Source organism: Schistocerca piceifrons, chromosome 8, assembly GCF_021461385.2.
Source record: "Schistocerca piceifrons isolate TAMUIC-IGC-003096 chromosome 8, iqSchPice1.1, whole genome shotgun sequence".
Taxonomy (NCBI): Eukaryota; Metazoa; Arthropoda; class Insecta; order Orthoptera; family Acrididae; genus Schistocerca; species Schistocerca piceifrons.
In genome coordinates, this window is record NC_060145.1 from 270,906,494 (window position 1) to 270,924,693 (window position 18,200).

General features: G+C 39.3%; 1 protein-coding gene across 1 annotated transcript in view; it reads right to left on the bottom strand.

Annotated features, from left to right (window-relative positions):
* Positions 1 to 18,200, bottom strand: part of LOC124711664 (protein PAT1 homolog 1) — a 121,712-nt gene that overhangs the window by 7,109 nt on the left and 96,403 nt on the right. Inside the window, exon 12 of the mRNA XM_047241855.1 lies at positions 16,601 to 16,816. Coding sequence (XP_047097811.1) covers positions 16,601 to 16,816 — 216 coding nt within the window. The remainder of the gene's footprint in view (positions 1 to 16,600; positions 16,817 to 18,200) is intronic.

An 18,200-nucleotide genomic window follows, 5' to 3' on the forward strand; every position in this document is an offset into this window, starting at 1 on the left:
AATGTAAATTATGTAAAAATACATGGGAAAAACTCATAAAAATCTGTTGGAAAAAACACAAAAAGAACAGAATGGATGAAGTATAGGGAAAAAAGGTGAAACATGAGGGAGTAGGGATGATAGTGAAAGGTGAAAACGAACTTAAATAGACATGAAAACACAAGGAGATAAAAGAGAAAAATAAATAAAAAGACAATGTGGGATGCAGGTCAGTGGATGGACATGTGTGAAGAAAGGGGACAGCAGATGTAAATAGATTAGAGAAGATTAGTACACACATTCTGGAATAAAAGTAGAGGAATGGAGGGGGGGAGTTTGGCAGGTCGAGGTTCAACAAGTTCATGTGGCACAGGAACGCACGGAAAATAACACGCAAAAACGTCTGAGAGTGAAGTAGAAAGAGTGATCAATTTGAAGTTCTAGGATTATTATACCGGCAGTAATGATGTGGGACACGATATGCTGCACCAATAATCAGCATGCTCAGGTAGCCGTGTGTTGCATGTGGATGAGAAAGTGGATATAGTGCGGCTCGGAAGTCAGAGTATGTGTGATTTGGAAGGAGGCAGACAAAACATAGCAGAGCAGACAAAGAAAAGTATGGACATTGAGTAAAGTAATGCATTAGAGAATAGTAATAACGGAAAACACCACTATGTTGCAGGAAGGAAGAAAAGGCACTGGGCAAAAATCAAACAATGGAAAATCCAGTATGGAATAATGATGATATTGTGAAAAGAACTGACTGCTATTCAACATATAGAGCTTTTGGCCAAAAGGCCCTACTAAAATATGAGGACAGACTGTGTACAGCAACTGCATCTGATGAGAGAGAAGTAGTCGTTGTTGTTGTTGTTGTTGTTGTTGTTGGTGGTGGTGGTGGTGGCATTGGTGGTTGTAGTGGTGAGGAGGAGATTGGTGCAGGGAGGGAGAGCAATAGCAGAGTAGGCATGGTAGTGTGCAAGGACATGGTGGGGTCAGGGAGAAGAAGAGCAGAAAAGGAGAGAAGTAAAGTCGAAAAAGACTTGTGGGTTTGTTGGTGGAATAGAAGACTACTTAGTGCTGGAGTGGAAACAGGGAAGGACAGGGACTAGCAAAGGTTGAGGCCAGGAGGGTTACAGAAATGTACGATATACTGCAGTGAGAGTTCCCACATGAGCAATTCAAAAAAGTTTGTGCTGATAGGACCAATCCAAATGATGCAAATGAGTGGTCCATCTCTCTCTTGGCCCCAGTCAGTCAGTGGACATTCATGCAAGAGAGAGAGAGAGAGAGAGAGAGAGAGAGAGAGAGAGAGAGAGAGCTAGCTTGTTGATTGTCATGCCAGCCGTCTACTGAACCTATGAAATATCCTTGTCAATCCCTTCTCCACCCATGCACCAAAACATTTGGCTCATGGCAATAGATCTAGAGGCAAGACCTGTCCCATACATCCTTCCAACACCACCCACTCCAGTACAGTCATAGGTATCTCCTGTCTCATCAAAGCAACCCTATCTCGAAAGCAGTCATGGGCCCCCACCATGTCTGTGGATGCTACCACAAGCAGCTTTACAGCTTCCCCAGCCCCTACCCTCTCCGCACCAGCTTCCACACCTAGACACAGTAGGCAGTGTGTGTGTGTGTGTGTGTGTGTGTGTGTGTGTGTGTGAATGCCAGATACATTCAGGTAAATCACAATGACACTCCATGCTCCACAAAGGAAATTGCAAATGTAATTAACTCCTAAACCACAAAAACTATGCCGGCCGGAGTGGCCAAGCGGTTCTAGGTGCTACAGTCTGGAGCCACGCGACCGATGCGGTCACAGGTTCGAATCCTGCCTCGGGCATGGATGTATGTGATGTCCTTAGGTTAGTTAGGTTTAAGTATTTCTAAGTTCTAGGGGACTGATGACCTCAGAAGTTAAGTCCCATAGAGCTCAGAGCCATTTTAACCACAAAAACTATCATGCAGTTGATTATATTTCTAGAATAGTACTAAAACTCTGTTCTTCACTTATATACAGTGTATTCAGTGACACATGCAACATATAAAATCACAGGAGATATTTCTAGGCAGAAAAAATATGCTACCGTCAGGTGCCTCTACCAGAAAGTAAGGAAGTAAGAAATGAACAATTATTGATAAGTCTCACTACTTACATCCTTCTCACCGATACTCTCAAAATAAGATTCTTAGTCAGTTACCCACTCTCAGAATATGCTACTTCTCAACTCATGAATCAGGTCATACCAAATTTAAATGACAAAATATTACCCACTGGAATTTTTTGTGACTTGTTGAAACAATTTGATAGTGCAGTTGACAGCATCATCCTAGAGAAACTCAGATTTTCCACTCTAGCAAACTACAAGGTGCATTCAAGTTCTAAGGCCTCCAATTCTTTTTCTAATTAACTACTCACCCGAAATCGATGAAACTGGCATTACTTCTCGACGTAATCGCCCTGCAGATGTACACATTTTTCACAACGCTGACGCCATGATTCCATGGCAGCGGCGAAGGCTTCTTTAGGAGTCTGTTTTGACCACTGGAAAGTCGCTGAGGCAATAGCAGCACGGCTGGTGAATGTGCGGCCACGGAGAGTGTCTTTCATTGTTGGAAAAAGCCAAAAGTCACTAGGAGCCAGGTCAGGTGAGTAGGGAGCATGAGGAATCACTTCAAAGTTGTTATCACGAAGAAACTGTTGCGTAACGTTAGCTCGATGTGCGGGTGCGTTGTCTTGGTGAAACAGCACACGCGCAGTCCTTCCCGGACGTTTTTGTTGCAGTGCAGGAAGGAATTTGTTCTTCAAAACATTTTCGTAGGATGCACCTGTTACCGTAGTGCCCTTTGGAATGCAATGGGTAAGGATTACGCCCTCGCTGTCCCAGAACATGGACACCATCTTTTTTCAGCACTGGCGGTTACCCGAAATTTTTTTGGTGGCGGTGAATCTGTGTGCTTCCATTGAGCTGACTGGCGCTTTGTTTCTGGATTGAAAAATGGCATCCACGTCTCATCCATTGTCACAACCGACGAAAAGAAAGTCCCATTCATGCTGTCGTTGCGCGTCAACATTGCTTGGCAACATGCCACACGGGCAGCCATGTGGTCGTCCATCAGCATTCGTGGCACTCACCTGGATGACACTTTTTGCATTTTCAGGTCGTCATGCAGGATTGTGTGCACAGAAATGCCAACTCTGGAGGTGATCTGTTCAACAGTCATTCGGCGATCCCCCAAAACAATTCTCTCCACTTTCTCGACATGTCGTCAGACCGGCTTGTGTGAACCCGAGGTTGTTTCGGTTTGTTGTCACACGATGTTCTGCCTTCATTAAACTGTCGCACCAACGAACGCACTTTCGACACATCCATAACTCCATCACCACATGTCTTCTTCAACTGTCGATGAATTTCAACTGGTTTCACACTACGCAAATTCAGAAAACGAATGATTGCACGCTGTTCAAGTAAGGAAAACGTCGCCATTTTAAGTATTTAAAACAGTTCTCATTCTCTCCGCTGGCGGTAAAATTCCATCTGCCGTACGGTGCTGCCATCTCTGGGACGTATTGACAATGAACGCGGCCTCATTTTAAAACAATGCGCATGTTTCTATCTCTTTCCAGTCGGGAGAAAAAAAATCGGAGGCCTCAGAACTTGAATGCACCTCGTAAAATGGATGAAGATTGTCGCACTAAGGAACACACAGAGTGCTAAAATATAATTTTCAGAATGGGTAATAATCACTACAGTGTACAACAAGGTCAATATTGGATCTCATTAGTAGTTGTTAATATATATCAGGGGTGGCCACAACACGGTTTGTGAACCACATGCAGCTCCTGCCTCAGTCTAATGTGACTCTTGTCACTTGACAATGCTGTACACACACAATCTTCTTGTCATCCTGATAACACTATACACAGCAGTTAACCAGTTACTCCTGTCAACAGTAATGGTTTTGTTGTCCCCCATACAGTAACACTGTTAAAGTAAAACTGTGATTTTTGCTGATGTCCTTACAGTTACTACGCTGTCTATGAAGTGAAAATAAAATAAAGTGCTTAATAAAGATTGGGAAGAGGAATTGATTTTTGTAGAGATAAATAGTAAATCAATGTGGGTATCATGTCAAATGACAATGACGCTGTTCAAGGCCAGTAACCTAAATCATCATAATGAGACTAATCACAATGGTTTCAGTAAAGACTTTCCTCTTTGTTCTCATTTACGGAAAACTAAACTGACCTAACTTTTTAAATTGATCAATGATGCTGGTTTTAAAATCAAAGCAAATTTTCTTCATTAATGATCTAAAAAGAGTTCTTCATTACTGACAAACATTAGTTTCCTAACAATATAGCTCACTATGAATCAGTTCTGTAGGTACATGAAATTCAGTACTGCACAAGTACATCAATAATGAAACTGAATATTCTAAATTCTTTGGTATTTGTGTTGTTAAGAACCTAAACAGGAAGTTACATGTTGGAAAATAACCTTAAAAATCTAAGTTCTACAACATTTGTGTTATGAATATCAGAATTTGGAAAAGAAGATGTCAAAAAAATTTAGTTACTTTTCATATTTTCATTCACTAATGCCTTAAAGCACCAAATTCTGGCATAACTTGTATTGGAAATACAGTGATTGTTGAACAGAAGTTTGTAAAAAGGATGATACGTGGTGTCCACTCTTAAAGACAGCTCTTTGAAACAGTGGGGCGCACTGGCAACAGCCTAACAGAGCACTGTTTCAAATCAATCACATTTTGAAAACAGGAACATTAATAGTAAGACTTTATGCTATAAATTACTGTATACCAACAAGACAAAACAACACACACACACACACACACACACACACACACACACACCTTAAGTCATTCATGGAAATAATCAGCATGTCACCATGTTATCATAGCTTTCACCAAGAAGATGTAGTAGCAATTAAATTGACTCATTCTATATCATTGCCAGAGGTCACAATTATGACCTGAGGAACACACAATTAATTAACTAACTAAAAAAACTGTCACATTCTACAAGTTGTATGAAGAAATTTAAAATTTATTATGGATCTTCTTTTCATAAGTGGCATCTTGTGCCAACACAGAAGGGAAAACTCAGTATCTTTTAGGTCGCTCTCTACTACAGGCCGTTTCACCCAGAAGCCTAATGACTATGTGGCACGGTGGTTTAGGAATAGTCACTCACTGCAGTGTGAGCAATGATTATGAATGCTGGAGAAACTTTGACAAATTTAGCTGACTGACTTTTCTTTAAAGGCATATGGCATTATTAGGAGCTGCCATTGACTAGTAAATACTGGTTCACTAGAGATTTAGAATAGGCTTTTTCTGCGAGTTCTTGTTTCAGGGTGATACCTGCATGCTGTAATGTGTCCAAAATATAAGACAGAAGTTTTGGCTGAACCATAAATGGTACACCTATAATCTTGACGGAACCAAATGCATGTTTATTAAACTGTTGTAGACATGACCTATCTGCACCCCAAACCTTCTCACTTATACACTTTACAATGTCTCAAGATTTAAGTACTCTTACTAAATTTAAAGTTCCACAGGTTTGATGCCATGGGAACCTTTGAACCTGAGAGACTAAAATGGAGAATGGTGCAATCAAAATGCAATTCTACTTTATTATAGCTATGACAAGCATGATTAAAATGAACACACACTATTATTTATCATCTGAAAACTTGAAACCTGATTGTCATCAGTCAGCCTCTGGAGTGTCAACTGAAATGACAAGTTATCGATGCTAGATGGGAGGAGGAGCAGTAAATTCTAACATTCTCAGCGACCATACTGTTTAGAACAATGGTAGAGAAAGTAACACTTAAAAATGTTCCCTTAAGGAACAACATTATTTTTTATAAAATCTTGAAAGCAAGTATCCCACTTGGTAAAGAGTACTTGTCCTGCAAGGACAACTATTACATAGTGGTAACTGTTCATGGAAGCGGTAATTATGAAGTTGGTTGAGTCTGTTGCACTGTGTAGTAGAGTAAATTGCTTTATCAATATAATAAAAAATCTTTATATGGTGCTGTCGACATGGGGAAGCTTCCTGTACAGCCACCTCCCTTAACGTCAGGTTATCTAGTATAGGACAAAAATTTCTGCATCCATACTGGGAGCAGTTAATATGTTTGTTTACAACATCCACAAAAGACAGCATCAAGGGTCTTTCTTAATTATCTCATGAGAGTCACTAAGGTAATTGCTTGTGGTGTTACAATCCTTCCCTAGATTTTATGAGGGGTATGTTAAAGATTCCCCTTCAAGAATTTGGGTATAGTTCTGTGAGCACATGCAGTAAAAGGGACCAAGAAATATTTACTTTGATTCTTAACGCAACTGATATAGCACGCTACACACAGCATAAGGTCCTGGTGTTATATCTGTAGCAGCATCTTATTGCATTTTCAATTCCCACAGAGGAAAGAGGCAGTTTACATGCTGCTTAGTTGTCACAATGTAAGTCAAACTGCAGTCTCTCAGTAGCTTCTTTCAGATATACGAAATGTGGGATCTTTGTTGCCGCCAGACGTTATACAATGAAAACAACTAGCCACTGCTTGAACAGTGTCAGATGGAGAAGTTAAAACAATTCCGTCATTCATTCTTATGGCACTTGTAATACAATTAACGGAATTCAGAAAATCTTGACCCATTCTTATCTGTCATCCAAGTGTTCGCCATGCTTCTGCCCTCGTGACCTAAAAGGCTGCTAGGGTCTTTGGCCTGGACATGAGCCTTCATCATGTTGTCCCTCTGTCCCTGTCTTTATGTTATAAACTACATAATGAGCTAGGGTCTAGTTCACTCTGCTGTGCAGACCTTTGTGTGGAAAATGGACTGAGATATGAAAGAGGGCGCCTAATTATAGAACAGTGTCCACTTCATACTCTGCAATGTCTCTGAGAGTCAACGGATAAGAACGGCCCCTGTAGCTGTGCTAAAATATATTATTTGGCATTTGTTTACAAGACAGATGTCTTCCAGAATAATGAGACCTTGACCACCTGGGTCAGGTATTGTGCGAACCTCAAATTTCACGGTGTGCATTAAACTCTCTTTCACTTATGAATGACTTGGGGAGGGAGGATGCTTAATTAGGTCTACAAGAGCCTCTTTAACAAGTGGTTCATGAAGTGGGACTATACAGCACATATGGTGTTTTAGCGACACATGAGTGACAATGGCTATTGCCAGGAAGTTAGTGGAGAGGGGGATAGCTGAAGTGCAGCATGTGCTAGTAATAAATAACCATCAATCCACTATTAGCAATGTCCCCATTTCCGAGGAGAGATCTAGTTCAGGGAACATGGCATGAGAAACTTCTCACTGTGTCCCCTATTGACACAGGCATAGTGGCTTACTCTGTGTGTGGACTTCTCTTCTGAATATGTTCACATTGTGATGAATTATGGGAGCTACCAATCTGTGAGGGTTTTCTTTTCCATTTTCCTTCTGTTGCAGTGATGTGCAGGTGATAGGCTATTCAGTTTCATGAAGACATCTATGTCCACAACATTTTTTTCAAATCAAAAAGTGACTGTGTTTAGTAATTCTAGGTTTTTATGGCAATTTACTTTGGCTTTGGTCAGTTTTTTGGTTGAACCTAGCACTTTACTTGGAAGTGGTGGTGTTTTTATGGGTGAAGATGCTAGCTCATTAGTTTCCCCAACATTGAAAATTTTTATTTGGACGACCCTTTCACCAGCTTTGGAGCACTTGAGAATTCAGAGGGAATTTTCACTTCGCAGATGCAACTGCAAATACTTATATTTATGCTTGACTCTAATGTTTGAATTTAAGTTGATATGTTGCTCTTGGTGACAAGTTCTTCAGAGCTGTTGCAAAGGATGAGGTGAAAATTTGAGGCTGTATTGCCTTGAAGACTTTCTGAGCTGGAATCTCCTCATCAGCTTCAATCTCTGAAATTTCTTCCTTCAATATGCACACACATAGTAGAAAAAGGAAGAGAAGGAAAAATGGTATAGGAATCTTGACTATAGGGGAAATGAATGAAAGAGGAAGCCACCTGGTAGAATTTTAAACAGAGAATAAGTTAATCATCCATATCATTCAGTTGAAGAATTGTGAAAGAAGGTTGTATATGTGGAAGAGACAGAGGAGGAGGAGGAGGAGGAGGAGGAGGAGGAGGATTAGTGTTTAATGGAGCGTAAGCTCAGATTAGGAAAGGATTCATGAATGGGAATCTTTAACATAACCCCCATAAAACCTAGGGAAGGATAGTAACTCCACCTTGCCGTTTGAAAGGAACCATTCTGGCTTTTGCCTGAAGCAATTTAGCGAAATCATGGAAAACTTAAATCAGGACGGTTGGACACGGGTTTGAACCATCATCCACCTGAATACGAGTCCTGTGTGCTAACTATTTTGCCACCTCGCTTGGTGGAGGAGATTGAGGGACACGAAGATTTCAGGTTAATTACATATTGGTAAGATGGAGATTTTGAAATCATTTTTTAAACTGTAGGGCTTTTGCAGGGTCAGATACGAATTCTGACCACAGTTTGTTATGAAATGCAGACAAAACTGAAAAAAATTGCAAAAAGACAGGAATTAAAAAAAATAAAACCTGGATAAGTTGAAGGAACCACAGCATGTTGAGTTTCAGTGAGAACATTATGCAACATTTGACTGGAATGGGGGAAAAGAGCATAACAGAGGATGAATGGGTAGCTCTGAGAGATGAAATAGGGAAGTCAGCAGCTTTTGGCAATTGTGACTGAGCTCTGTTCTTTGCAATTTTGAAGGTAGTAACAGAAAAATACATGGAGAAAAAGGTTATTCACACAGGCACAAAAATCAGATGGCACTTGGGCAACTGAAGAGTCAAGGGATGTGAAAGGGAAGCAGTATTTGAGTAGGGAGTGAGACAGGCTTGTAACTTATATCCCATGATATTCAGTCTGAGTATTCAGTAAGAATAGAGAGAGAGAGAGAGAGAGAGAGAGAGAGAGAGGGAGAGAGAGAGAGAGAGAGAGAGCACTTTGAGGTTCATTAATAACATTTTTATTCTTTCCAACATGGCAACAGACTTTAAACAGAATGGTTGTGTCTGGGAAACAGATTAAGATGAACATTAACAAAAGAAAAACAAGGGTAATGGGTTGTGGTTGAATCAAATCAGGTGATTATGAGAAAATCAGATTATGAAATGAAATACTAAAAGCAACAGGTGAGGTTTGCTGTTTTGGCAGAAAAATCCCTGATGGGAAGAGCAGAGAGGTGAAAACACAGACTGGCAATAGTAAGAAAAGCATTTCTGAGAAACAAGAATTTGTTAACATCTAATACCAATTTAAGCATTTGGAAGAATTTTCAGGAGGTATTTGTCTGGAGTGCAGCCTTGTACAGAAGCAATATGTGGACGATACACAATTCAGACCAGAAGATTAAGAAGATTAGATTGGTAGGTCGAATAACAAATGAGGAGGTGCTTAGTCGAATTGTGGAAAATAGAAATTTTTGGTACAACTCAATTAAATGAAGGATTCTTTTGATAGGACACAGCACGAGGCATGATGACATTATCAATTTCGTATTGGAAGGAATTGTTGCGTTGATTTTTTTTTTGGGGGGGGGGGGGGGGGGCAGAGAGAGTGACTGTAAATGGAGATGAAGTCTTGAATACAGCAAGAAGGTCGAAATGGATGTTATCTGCAGTAGTTCTGTAGAGATGAAGAGACTTGCTAGACTAGCATGAAGAGCTACATCCAACCAATCTTCAGAGATGACGATGACAGCAACACCAGCACACAGCAATCACTGCATCACACAGGATGATCATCTGGACAATTTAAACTCTTGAGTAGAGATGTACACAATTCATTTGCTTCATGTGGCTTTGCACTGGGTTTTGTATATAGGGTCTAATTTTGAGACAGATAAGAACAGCCATGATATGCTCTGGTAGTATGGAAGTGTTAAAATATTAAAATTAATGTCTTTTTTTTTAGTGACCCACTTACTTTCTTCATAATTTTTTCACTTCTGTGATGTTCACATTGACTATTATTCTTCTATTTCCATTATATCAAGGCTGGTGACTTATCCTCTTCCTGAAATCAAGGGTGTTACACATTTCAATTATTTTAAGGTAGTTACCTATTTTTTGCTCTTCAGCAGCTTACACACTTTGACATTGCTATTTCAACCAGTAAAATGCTGTTTCTAAGTCATTTGACTTCTTTCAAAGAACCAGCAATTGCTTTACGGCTTTGGGAATATGTAAAACGGAGATCATTTCAAAGGATCCCTCCTCTCTCATAACTACTATAAATGAATTTTGACAAAGTTTGTTCCCCATTACCCTCTTTACCATAATTTTTTTATTTTGTTCTCTCCGGAAGATTGTCCACCACTTGAGCTTTCTTTGTTGGTTGTGTTTGTACTCCCTCAAAGTTCACCTGTCAAATGTTTGAGCAGAAAAATCAATTCTGTTTCTAGGAGGCACTAGGGTAATAAACGTTCAGCCAGACAGAGCTTTGCTTGTCTAGTTAAGTCTCACTGATTTAGGGTGTGCCAGGTGCCCCTGTAGCACACTAGTGAGCTGGGCAGTTAAGCCAAAAAGCCTGCTCTCCACTGTCATGTCCCCACGACTGTTGCTGAAGCATGCCCAGAGTGTATGCTAATAAGAGGACTCGTGGCACTGACCGGCAGAATAAGGCAGAGGTTAGAGCTGCTAGAATGAAAGGGAAGTATTATTCCAAGGGCTTGGAGCCATATGTTCATCCATGGGGTGAGTGTGACCAATTGATGATCTACTTATTTTATTTCTTTGGTTTAACTGTGTCACAAGCATAAGGGAACACTAAAATAATGTAATGCGTACATTTCTGTGCACTGTGCCACTGTTCAATTACAGCTTTACTTAAACCATGCTAAAGAATCTAGTGGTTTATTGATAATGCTATATTCAAATAATACTGGGGACTTCTGCTTATTTGTATACAGGATCCTTCAGGAGGAATGGTAAATATTTTAGGAAGTGCTAGTCAAGACTAATTCAAATAAAGCAATGTATATAATGTGTCCAATTCGTGTTGGTTTCAGAGACACAGTTTTTAGAAGGTAACCTGACTAAACACTCACAGAAAGTGGTAGCAAATGCACATGCAAAGCTCAAAGTTGATTTTTATAAATTCCACCTCTGATTTTAATGCTCCTTTCAATTATCTTAATACCACTATGTGTAGCTCTTCTGGTGTTGTCTTGGCTTTCTTTTATGGGCACCGTACTATACACATTCCAAATGGTCAATCTCTCTCTTATGCTTCCTACTTCTTTGTAGAATTCACATTTCAACCACCCCACAGCCAAAAATCTATAGGAGTACGGCCCGGGGACAGTGGTGGCCAAGAAACATGACCATTTCTGCTGATCTAACTTCCAGGAAATGTTAGGCTTAGATGATGTGTCTCCTGATGACTTAGAATGTTCAGGGGAAAGGGTGGCCACCATACTGGAAGAACATAACCTTCCTTGTAGCCAAAGATATTTCTTCCAATAACACTAGAAGCTGGTTTTAAGGAAGTCCAGATAATGGGGCACTATAAGATAATGCAGTAACACAATCAAGTGACTATCACATAACACATTTACAGAGAAGTGTTTTTGAAAATGTGTCTCCACAGAGGACTGTGTATTTTTGTTGGACCACCAGTGTGAGCTACAAGCCTTACTGATACTAATAAAAATGAAAGTGGCTTCATTAGTGAACAGCATTAATGGGATTACTTGGTGATTTGCAATTAGCCAACTATAAAATTCCAATCATCAATCTTCATCTCTTTCTCAAATCCACTGTAAATGGCAAGTACAGAAGCCTTGTATACATCATGTCTGCCATATTCTTATATGTGGACTGATCTGTGTAAAAATTCTACATGCAGTTGATGAAGAACTACATTCTACCAACTGACTGATGTATTCTACTACATCCACATTTTGTTCATTTGCACATTCCGATGAACTATGACTGATGGGCACTGCACCAGTCTCCTGCTGTTTAGTGAAAACATGAGTAAAAACTTTTGGCTCTGTTACTACACAGTTGTGAAATCATCTACCATATTCTATACAAGCAGCAGCAGTGTTTCCATTACAAAACCCGTAAACAAATACCACATTGGCATACCCAGCATTTGTAAACATGTGCAGCATATTTAAATGTTACAGTAGACCCGACCAATAAGTCACAATCTTAACTGAAAAATTCAATTACGAAAACTCAAACACGATTTCATAATTTGAAACTCAAAACAAAATTGATAATTGATAAATCAACCCATTGCAATGGAGTACCACAATTCAAACTGAAGCTTATCTATGCAGCCAATAAAAACTGAGCACATGTTTTACAACATGTTTTATTCAAACTAGTCTACACTGCCACCTCATAATTCACTATTCGTCCTGAAACAGTCTTATAAATTGATCAAAAATGTTTGCACCACCTACATATTTGCAACTGTCTGAAGGAATAGATTACGGGAGACTTAATAAACCTTATAGAACTAGAAACAAACTTTGCTATGAGATACAGACAAAGCTATAGCCAAAATAAGACAGCCTGAAAGTGCTCATCTGAGAAATCAAAAACTGCTTTGGGTAACAAGGAATATTGTGATGGTCCATTCCATACAATGTAAAATGGATCCTACCTGGTATTTACTTAATTTGATTTACATAGTGAGACAAAACAACAGGTCTTATTCTACTGTTGGCCACACTGGAACCGAGAATACTGTGTGATTTCTCTCCCTGTCATTCTAGTAATATCAGCCTGTACCCTTAAAGTGGTGTAGGAGATCCTTTGCTATTTCTTTGTGAGTTACAACTTCTTCAAGAATTAAAGGCTCAAATATTCTGTGTCTTCACACTACAAATGAAATGTGACGCAGTTTCTTCTCCTTCACAACATAGCCTATACTTAGTTGCTTCTTTCTCTACGCCCATTGTGTGCAAGTGTTTCTTGAAGGTCCCATGACCAGTCATTAATCTTACCACGGGCAATCTGTCTCATTTGCAAGCCCACAATTGTAATACTTCTCTTAAAAGATGGCTCTGGCATTAATAGTTTGCCATGTTCTTGTTTTCTGGATCTTAGTCCAATATTCTAGGTGATGCTCATGATCTAGCTATGTAGTTTTGATTTTACTATTACCTTAATGGTGGTTAAGACAGGTTGCATTCCCATAAATGGAGTTGTCGCACCTGTCCTGTCTAGCCTATCAGCTTATTCACTGCTACTAATTCCTGAGAGAATGACCTTTGACCCCACTACATGGGCTGATACAGATTTCAGAGCTGCTTGACTGTCTGAATGAATATAGAAGTAATAATTCTTGTAGCATCTACATAGAATCTCCTCTGCACATGCTGTGAAAGCAAATATTTCCACCTGAAATATCGTGGCCAGCTTCCATTGAGAAATTACCCCCTAGTGTAGGCTGCACTTTGTATACACCGGCCCCAGCACCTTCAGTTGTTTCAAGCCCTCAGTAAATCAGACCAGGTGTCCTGACAAGTATCTTGCCTCATTCTTCCACTGCTCCCTACTTCCAATTGTTACCCTGAAAGGTTTACTGAATGAGCTGGAAGTTATTGTACAGTCAGCCAGCATTTCCCTGTCCATTCCTATATTTATCACATTCATTACACTGGTGGGATTCTAGACACCTTAAAGTTATGACTGGGTCTGTTTCGTTCTCCTTGGGGAACATACGAGCCAAAATTTGCAGGAAGCGGTCACTAGCAGGTGTTGTTGACACAAGGCAGCCACTACAAGGCAATTCTCCAATGTTTTGTATCCAGAACAAAAAAATGAATATTTGAATTATGTGAAAGTAGTGTATGCCAATCAAGTGGGCAACTCCCTGTATCTAAAATCCTTGTTGCTGTATAGTAGCAATAAGCACACGGTATCTATTTCCTATGGGCAACAGATTACACAGGTCTGCGACATAAAAATTGTTTCAAATTTATTAAGTGATTTTTATAGTCTTTTCAATGCTGATTTCAGGAAAAATAGTGAAAAAATTCCATCACATACAGTTATTTCACAAACTGCTTGTCTAGTTTTAGCTTTTTTCGATATTTCAGCACTCTAGTGAGTTTGTATTTTGGTTTTTAGGATCTCCTCAAACTGTTATTTAGCTGTTTTTATACTAAATATACGTAAAATAAAGAGTACTTAGGAGAAACCAGCAGTATTTTCACGTCAGAGCCTGTCTGTCGTGCTTCTGCTGCCACTCCCCTCCCCTCAACCCCCCCCCCCCCCCCCCTCGCCCCAATTACCAAGCAGTGAGCTTTTGCTCTTCACGTGTTGTTGTTATTAGTGATTTAAAGTAGTGACTGTTTTCTTGTGTTGCAAAGTTGTTTTATGGATAATGGACAATGGCTACCAGAGGATGTATAAACTCGCCAGATTGCTTCTGCTACAGTTGTGGTAACTACACTGTTAAAAAAGCAAAAGAAACATTTCCGATTTTGTTGAAAAAGCATATTTTGCCAATTTGGTATAAAGTTAGACGATCAAGATAAGCCTTGGGCCCCACACAAAGTTTGCTCAGTGCATGCTGAAGAACTGAGGTAACTGTTTCAACGTAAAAAGTAGCCCTTACGTTTTGGAATACCAATGGTTTGGAGGGAGCCCAAAAATCATAGTGATAACTGCTATTTTTGTTCTTGCAATGTATGAGGTTTCAATTTGAAAAACAAAAAGGATATTTCTTCCCTAACATTCAATCAGCCATTTGCCCTGTTCCTCATGGACCTGAAGAACCAATACCCTCTCCTCCAGATTCTTTGAATGATATAGGTGATCATGAGTCACTGGCTCAGCAGGTGATAGTGAACAAGACAGAGATTGCTACGATCCTTGCACAACCAATCCCATTCCATTCTCACAATCTGAACTGAACGACTTAGTTAAGAGACTTAGGTCTTTCTAAAGAATCGGCACAGGTTTTAGGATCTAGATTGAAAGATAAACATATGTTGGCTCCGGGTACATCCTTTTCTTGGTATTCATTGAGGGAAAAGGAATTTGTACCTTTCTTCTCTCAAGAAGGTGACCTGGTGTTTTGAAGTGATGTTCCTGGACTTATGGTATGTTTCAAAATAGAATATGCTCCTGATGAGTGGAGACTTTTTATTGATTATTCAAAAAGAAGCCTTAAAGCAGTACTACACAATGGCAATAAGTATACTTTTATACCAGTTGGACACTCGGTTCACTTAAAAGAATGTTACAGAAACCTTGAACCGGTTTTAAGCAAACTCTGCTATTCAGACCACAAAAGGATACTATGTGGTGATTTAAAAGTGATTTCAATGCTGCTGGGTCAACAAAGCGGCTATACAAAGTTCCCTTGCTTTCTCTGTGAATGGAACAGTAGAGACAGAAAGCAACACTACATAAAAATAGATTGGCCCTTGAGAAAAACCTCACAGGTAGGGGTTAAAAATGTTGAAAGGAAAAGCCTTATGGATCTCAAAAAGGTGTTACTTCCCTCACTTCACATTAAGTTGGGGCTGATGAAACAATTTGTTAAGGCATTGCAAAAAGAAGGGAAGTGTTTCAGATATCTTTGTGGACAGTTTCTTGGTTTATCTGAGGCAAAGCTAAAGGAAGGAATCTTTGTAAGACCAGACATTAGAAAACTAATGACACATCCCAACTTTGTGGACAAAATGGAAACAAAAGAAAAGGCAGCATGGACATCTTTTAAATTAGTTGTTACCGGTTTCCCAGGAAACAAAAGACAACCGTCACACACATGCTCAACAACTTTAAGAAGTTGGGCTGTAACATGAGCATTAAAGTTCATTTTCTGCACTCACATCTTTACTACATCCCTGCAAACCTTGGTAATGTAAACGAAGAGCAAGGCGAAAGATTCCACCAATACTACTGCTGTATGATAAAGAGAGATGATCCTCAAAAAGTCCACAACCGGAAAAGCAATAAAAGAAGATTCGACAGAAAGTGGAAGCATTATTATAAGGGTTTATGAGCTAAAAGAGAAATGGAAGTGTACTGGAAATGTAGTTTAGAACATGATTTATAAATAAAATAAAATTTTATACTGTTGGAAAAAATGTGATAAATTGCTTAAATTTTGTTATTATACCCAAAAATACTCCCTTTTTTTGTGAGAAAACCTGACATGAAAAAAAAAAAAAAAAAAAAAAAATGGACTGCGTTTTTGAAATCAGCACTGAAAAGTAAATAAAAGTCAGTTATCAAATTTCAAACAACTTTCAAAAAATATTTTCTTGCAGACTTGTGTTACTGAGTAATGGGTGTGAGCCAAAGAAGTAATGACTGTGTAAAACATTACAAAAATATACGGTTGCTATACTGAATATCCCTCTTCAACAATTGCTCCATATTGTGTCAATAGCTATAATTTTTATATTTTTGAACATTATCTAATACTTAAATGGCTGCATTAGGTTTCCCAACATACAAAAGAGAATTTTAGAATTGCTTAATAATGGTATCTTACAACATATACTTCTTGAGTGAAAGAAATATCTTCACCTTGTTAGTGACAGAGAAGGAGCGAGGTGGACTGCGTACAATGCTGATTAGTGGCAACATTTCAGCCTGGGCAGCGAGCCATTGATGGAAATAAGGATACAGAGCTTCCACATCTCGCCTTGGTGGTGAAGCAAGGCCACGAACCACCCTTCCCCACAGCTGAGCCAGGCTGGATGAATCCAATGGCAATTGTGGCAGCAGCCGTAGTATAAGCTTCTGCAAAATGGTAAGTTTTCATTAACGCTTTGAAAAAAAAAAGTTATATGTTTTATAGCACAGATAGTTTGTTTATGTATTACAAAATTTAATACACAAGCATTAACATTGAGATGTGAAACAAAACAGAGTCTTTACTCAAAACCAAGGAGAAAACAGGACGACAAAAAGGCAAAAAGTGAACATAGACATGGTACATGTTGAAAGGAAATGGATAATAAAATAAACAGTCAGATTCATTTTACAGAAATCATATGCTACAGTTGCCAGTTATGTTATAGTTTTAGTCATACAACTCTTTTCAGCTCAGTTGCTAGTCATCTTCAAATGTACTTAGTGTTTACGCCGATGACAGAATGATCACACAACAACATGTAACACTCTGAGTGATGCATTGTCTTGAATGCAGCAAAAACGGCCAAAGCTTGTTTTCAATAGACACTTGTACTCTTACATTTACATCTAGACTCCTTATACATTCTTCTCAAGTCACTGTATACTGCATGGTGGAGGGTACTCCATATCACTATTAGTTGCTTCCTTTTCTGTTCCTCTAAAAAATGGAGTGAGGGGAAAATGACTGTCTACATGCCTCTGTACGAGCCTTAATTTCTATTATCTTTGTGGTCCTCACATGAAATGTATATTGGCAACAGCAGAATTGTTATACTGTCAGCTTCAAATGCCTGTTCTCTAAATTTTCTCAATAGTGTTCCTCAAAAAGAACATTGCCTTCCCTCCAGGGATTTCCATTTGAGTTCCCGAAGCATCTCAATAATACTTGTGTGTTGTCTGAACCCGTTGGTAACCAATTTAGAAGCCTGCCTCTGAACTGCTTCAACGTCTTTCTTCAATCTGACCTGCTGCAAACCCCAGACACTCTAGCAGTACTCAAGAATGAGTGCACTGGTGTTCTATACGAGCTCTCCTTTATAGATTAAACACACTTTCCTAAAATTCTTCTTATAAACCAAAGATTACCATTTGCCTTCCCTGCTGCAATACTTACAAGCTTCTTTCACTCCATACTGCTTCGCAATGTTATGCCAAGATATTTAAATGCCGTGACTGTGTCATGCAACACATTATTAATGCTATATTCAAACATTATGGCTTTGTTTTCCTATTGTTTTGCATTAACTTACATTTTCCACATTTAAAACTAGCTGCCATTCATCACACAAACTAGGAAATTGCTCGAGTCACATTGTATCCTAATAGTCACGCAACGTCACCTTCATGTACCCACAGAATGGGATATACAAAATAACAGCGGTCCTATCACACTTCCCTGGGGCCCGTCTCTGGTGAACACTCACCATCAAGGACAACATGCTGGGTTCTGTTTCTTCAGAAGTCTTTGAGCCACTCTCATATCTGGGAA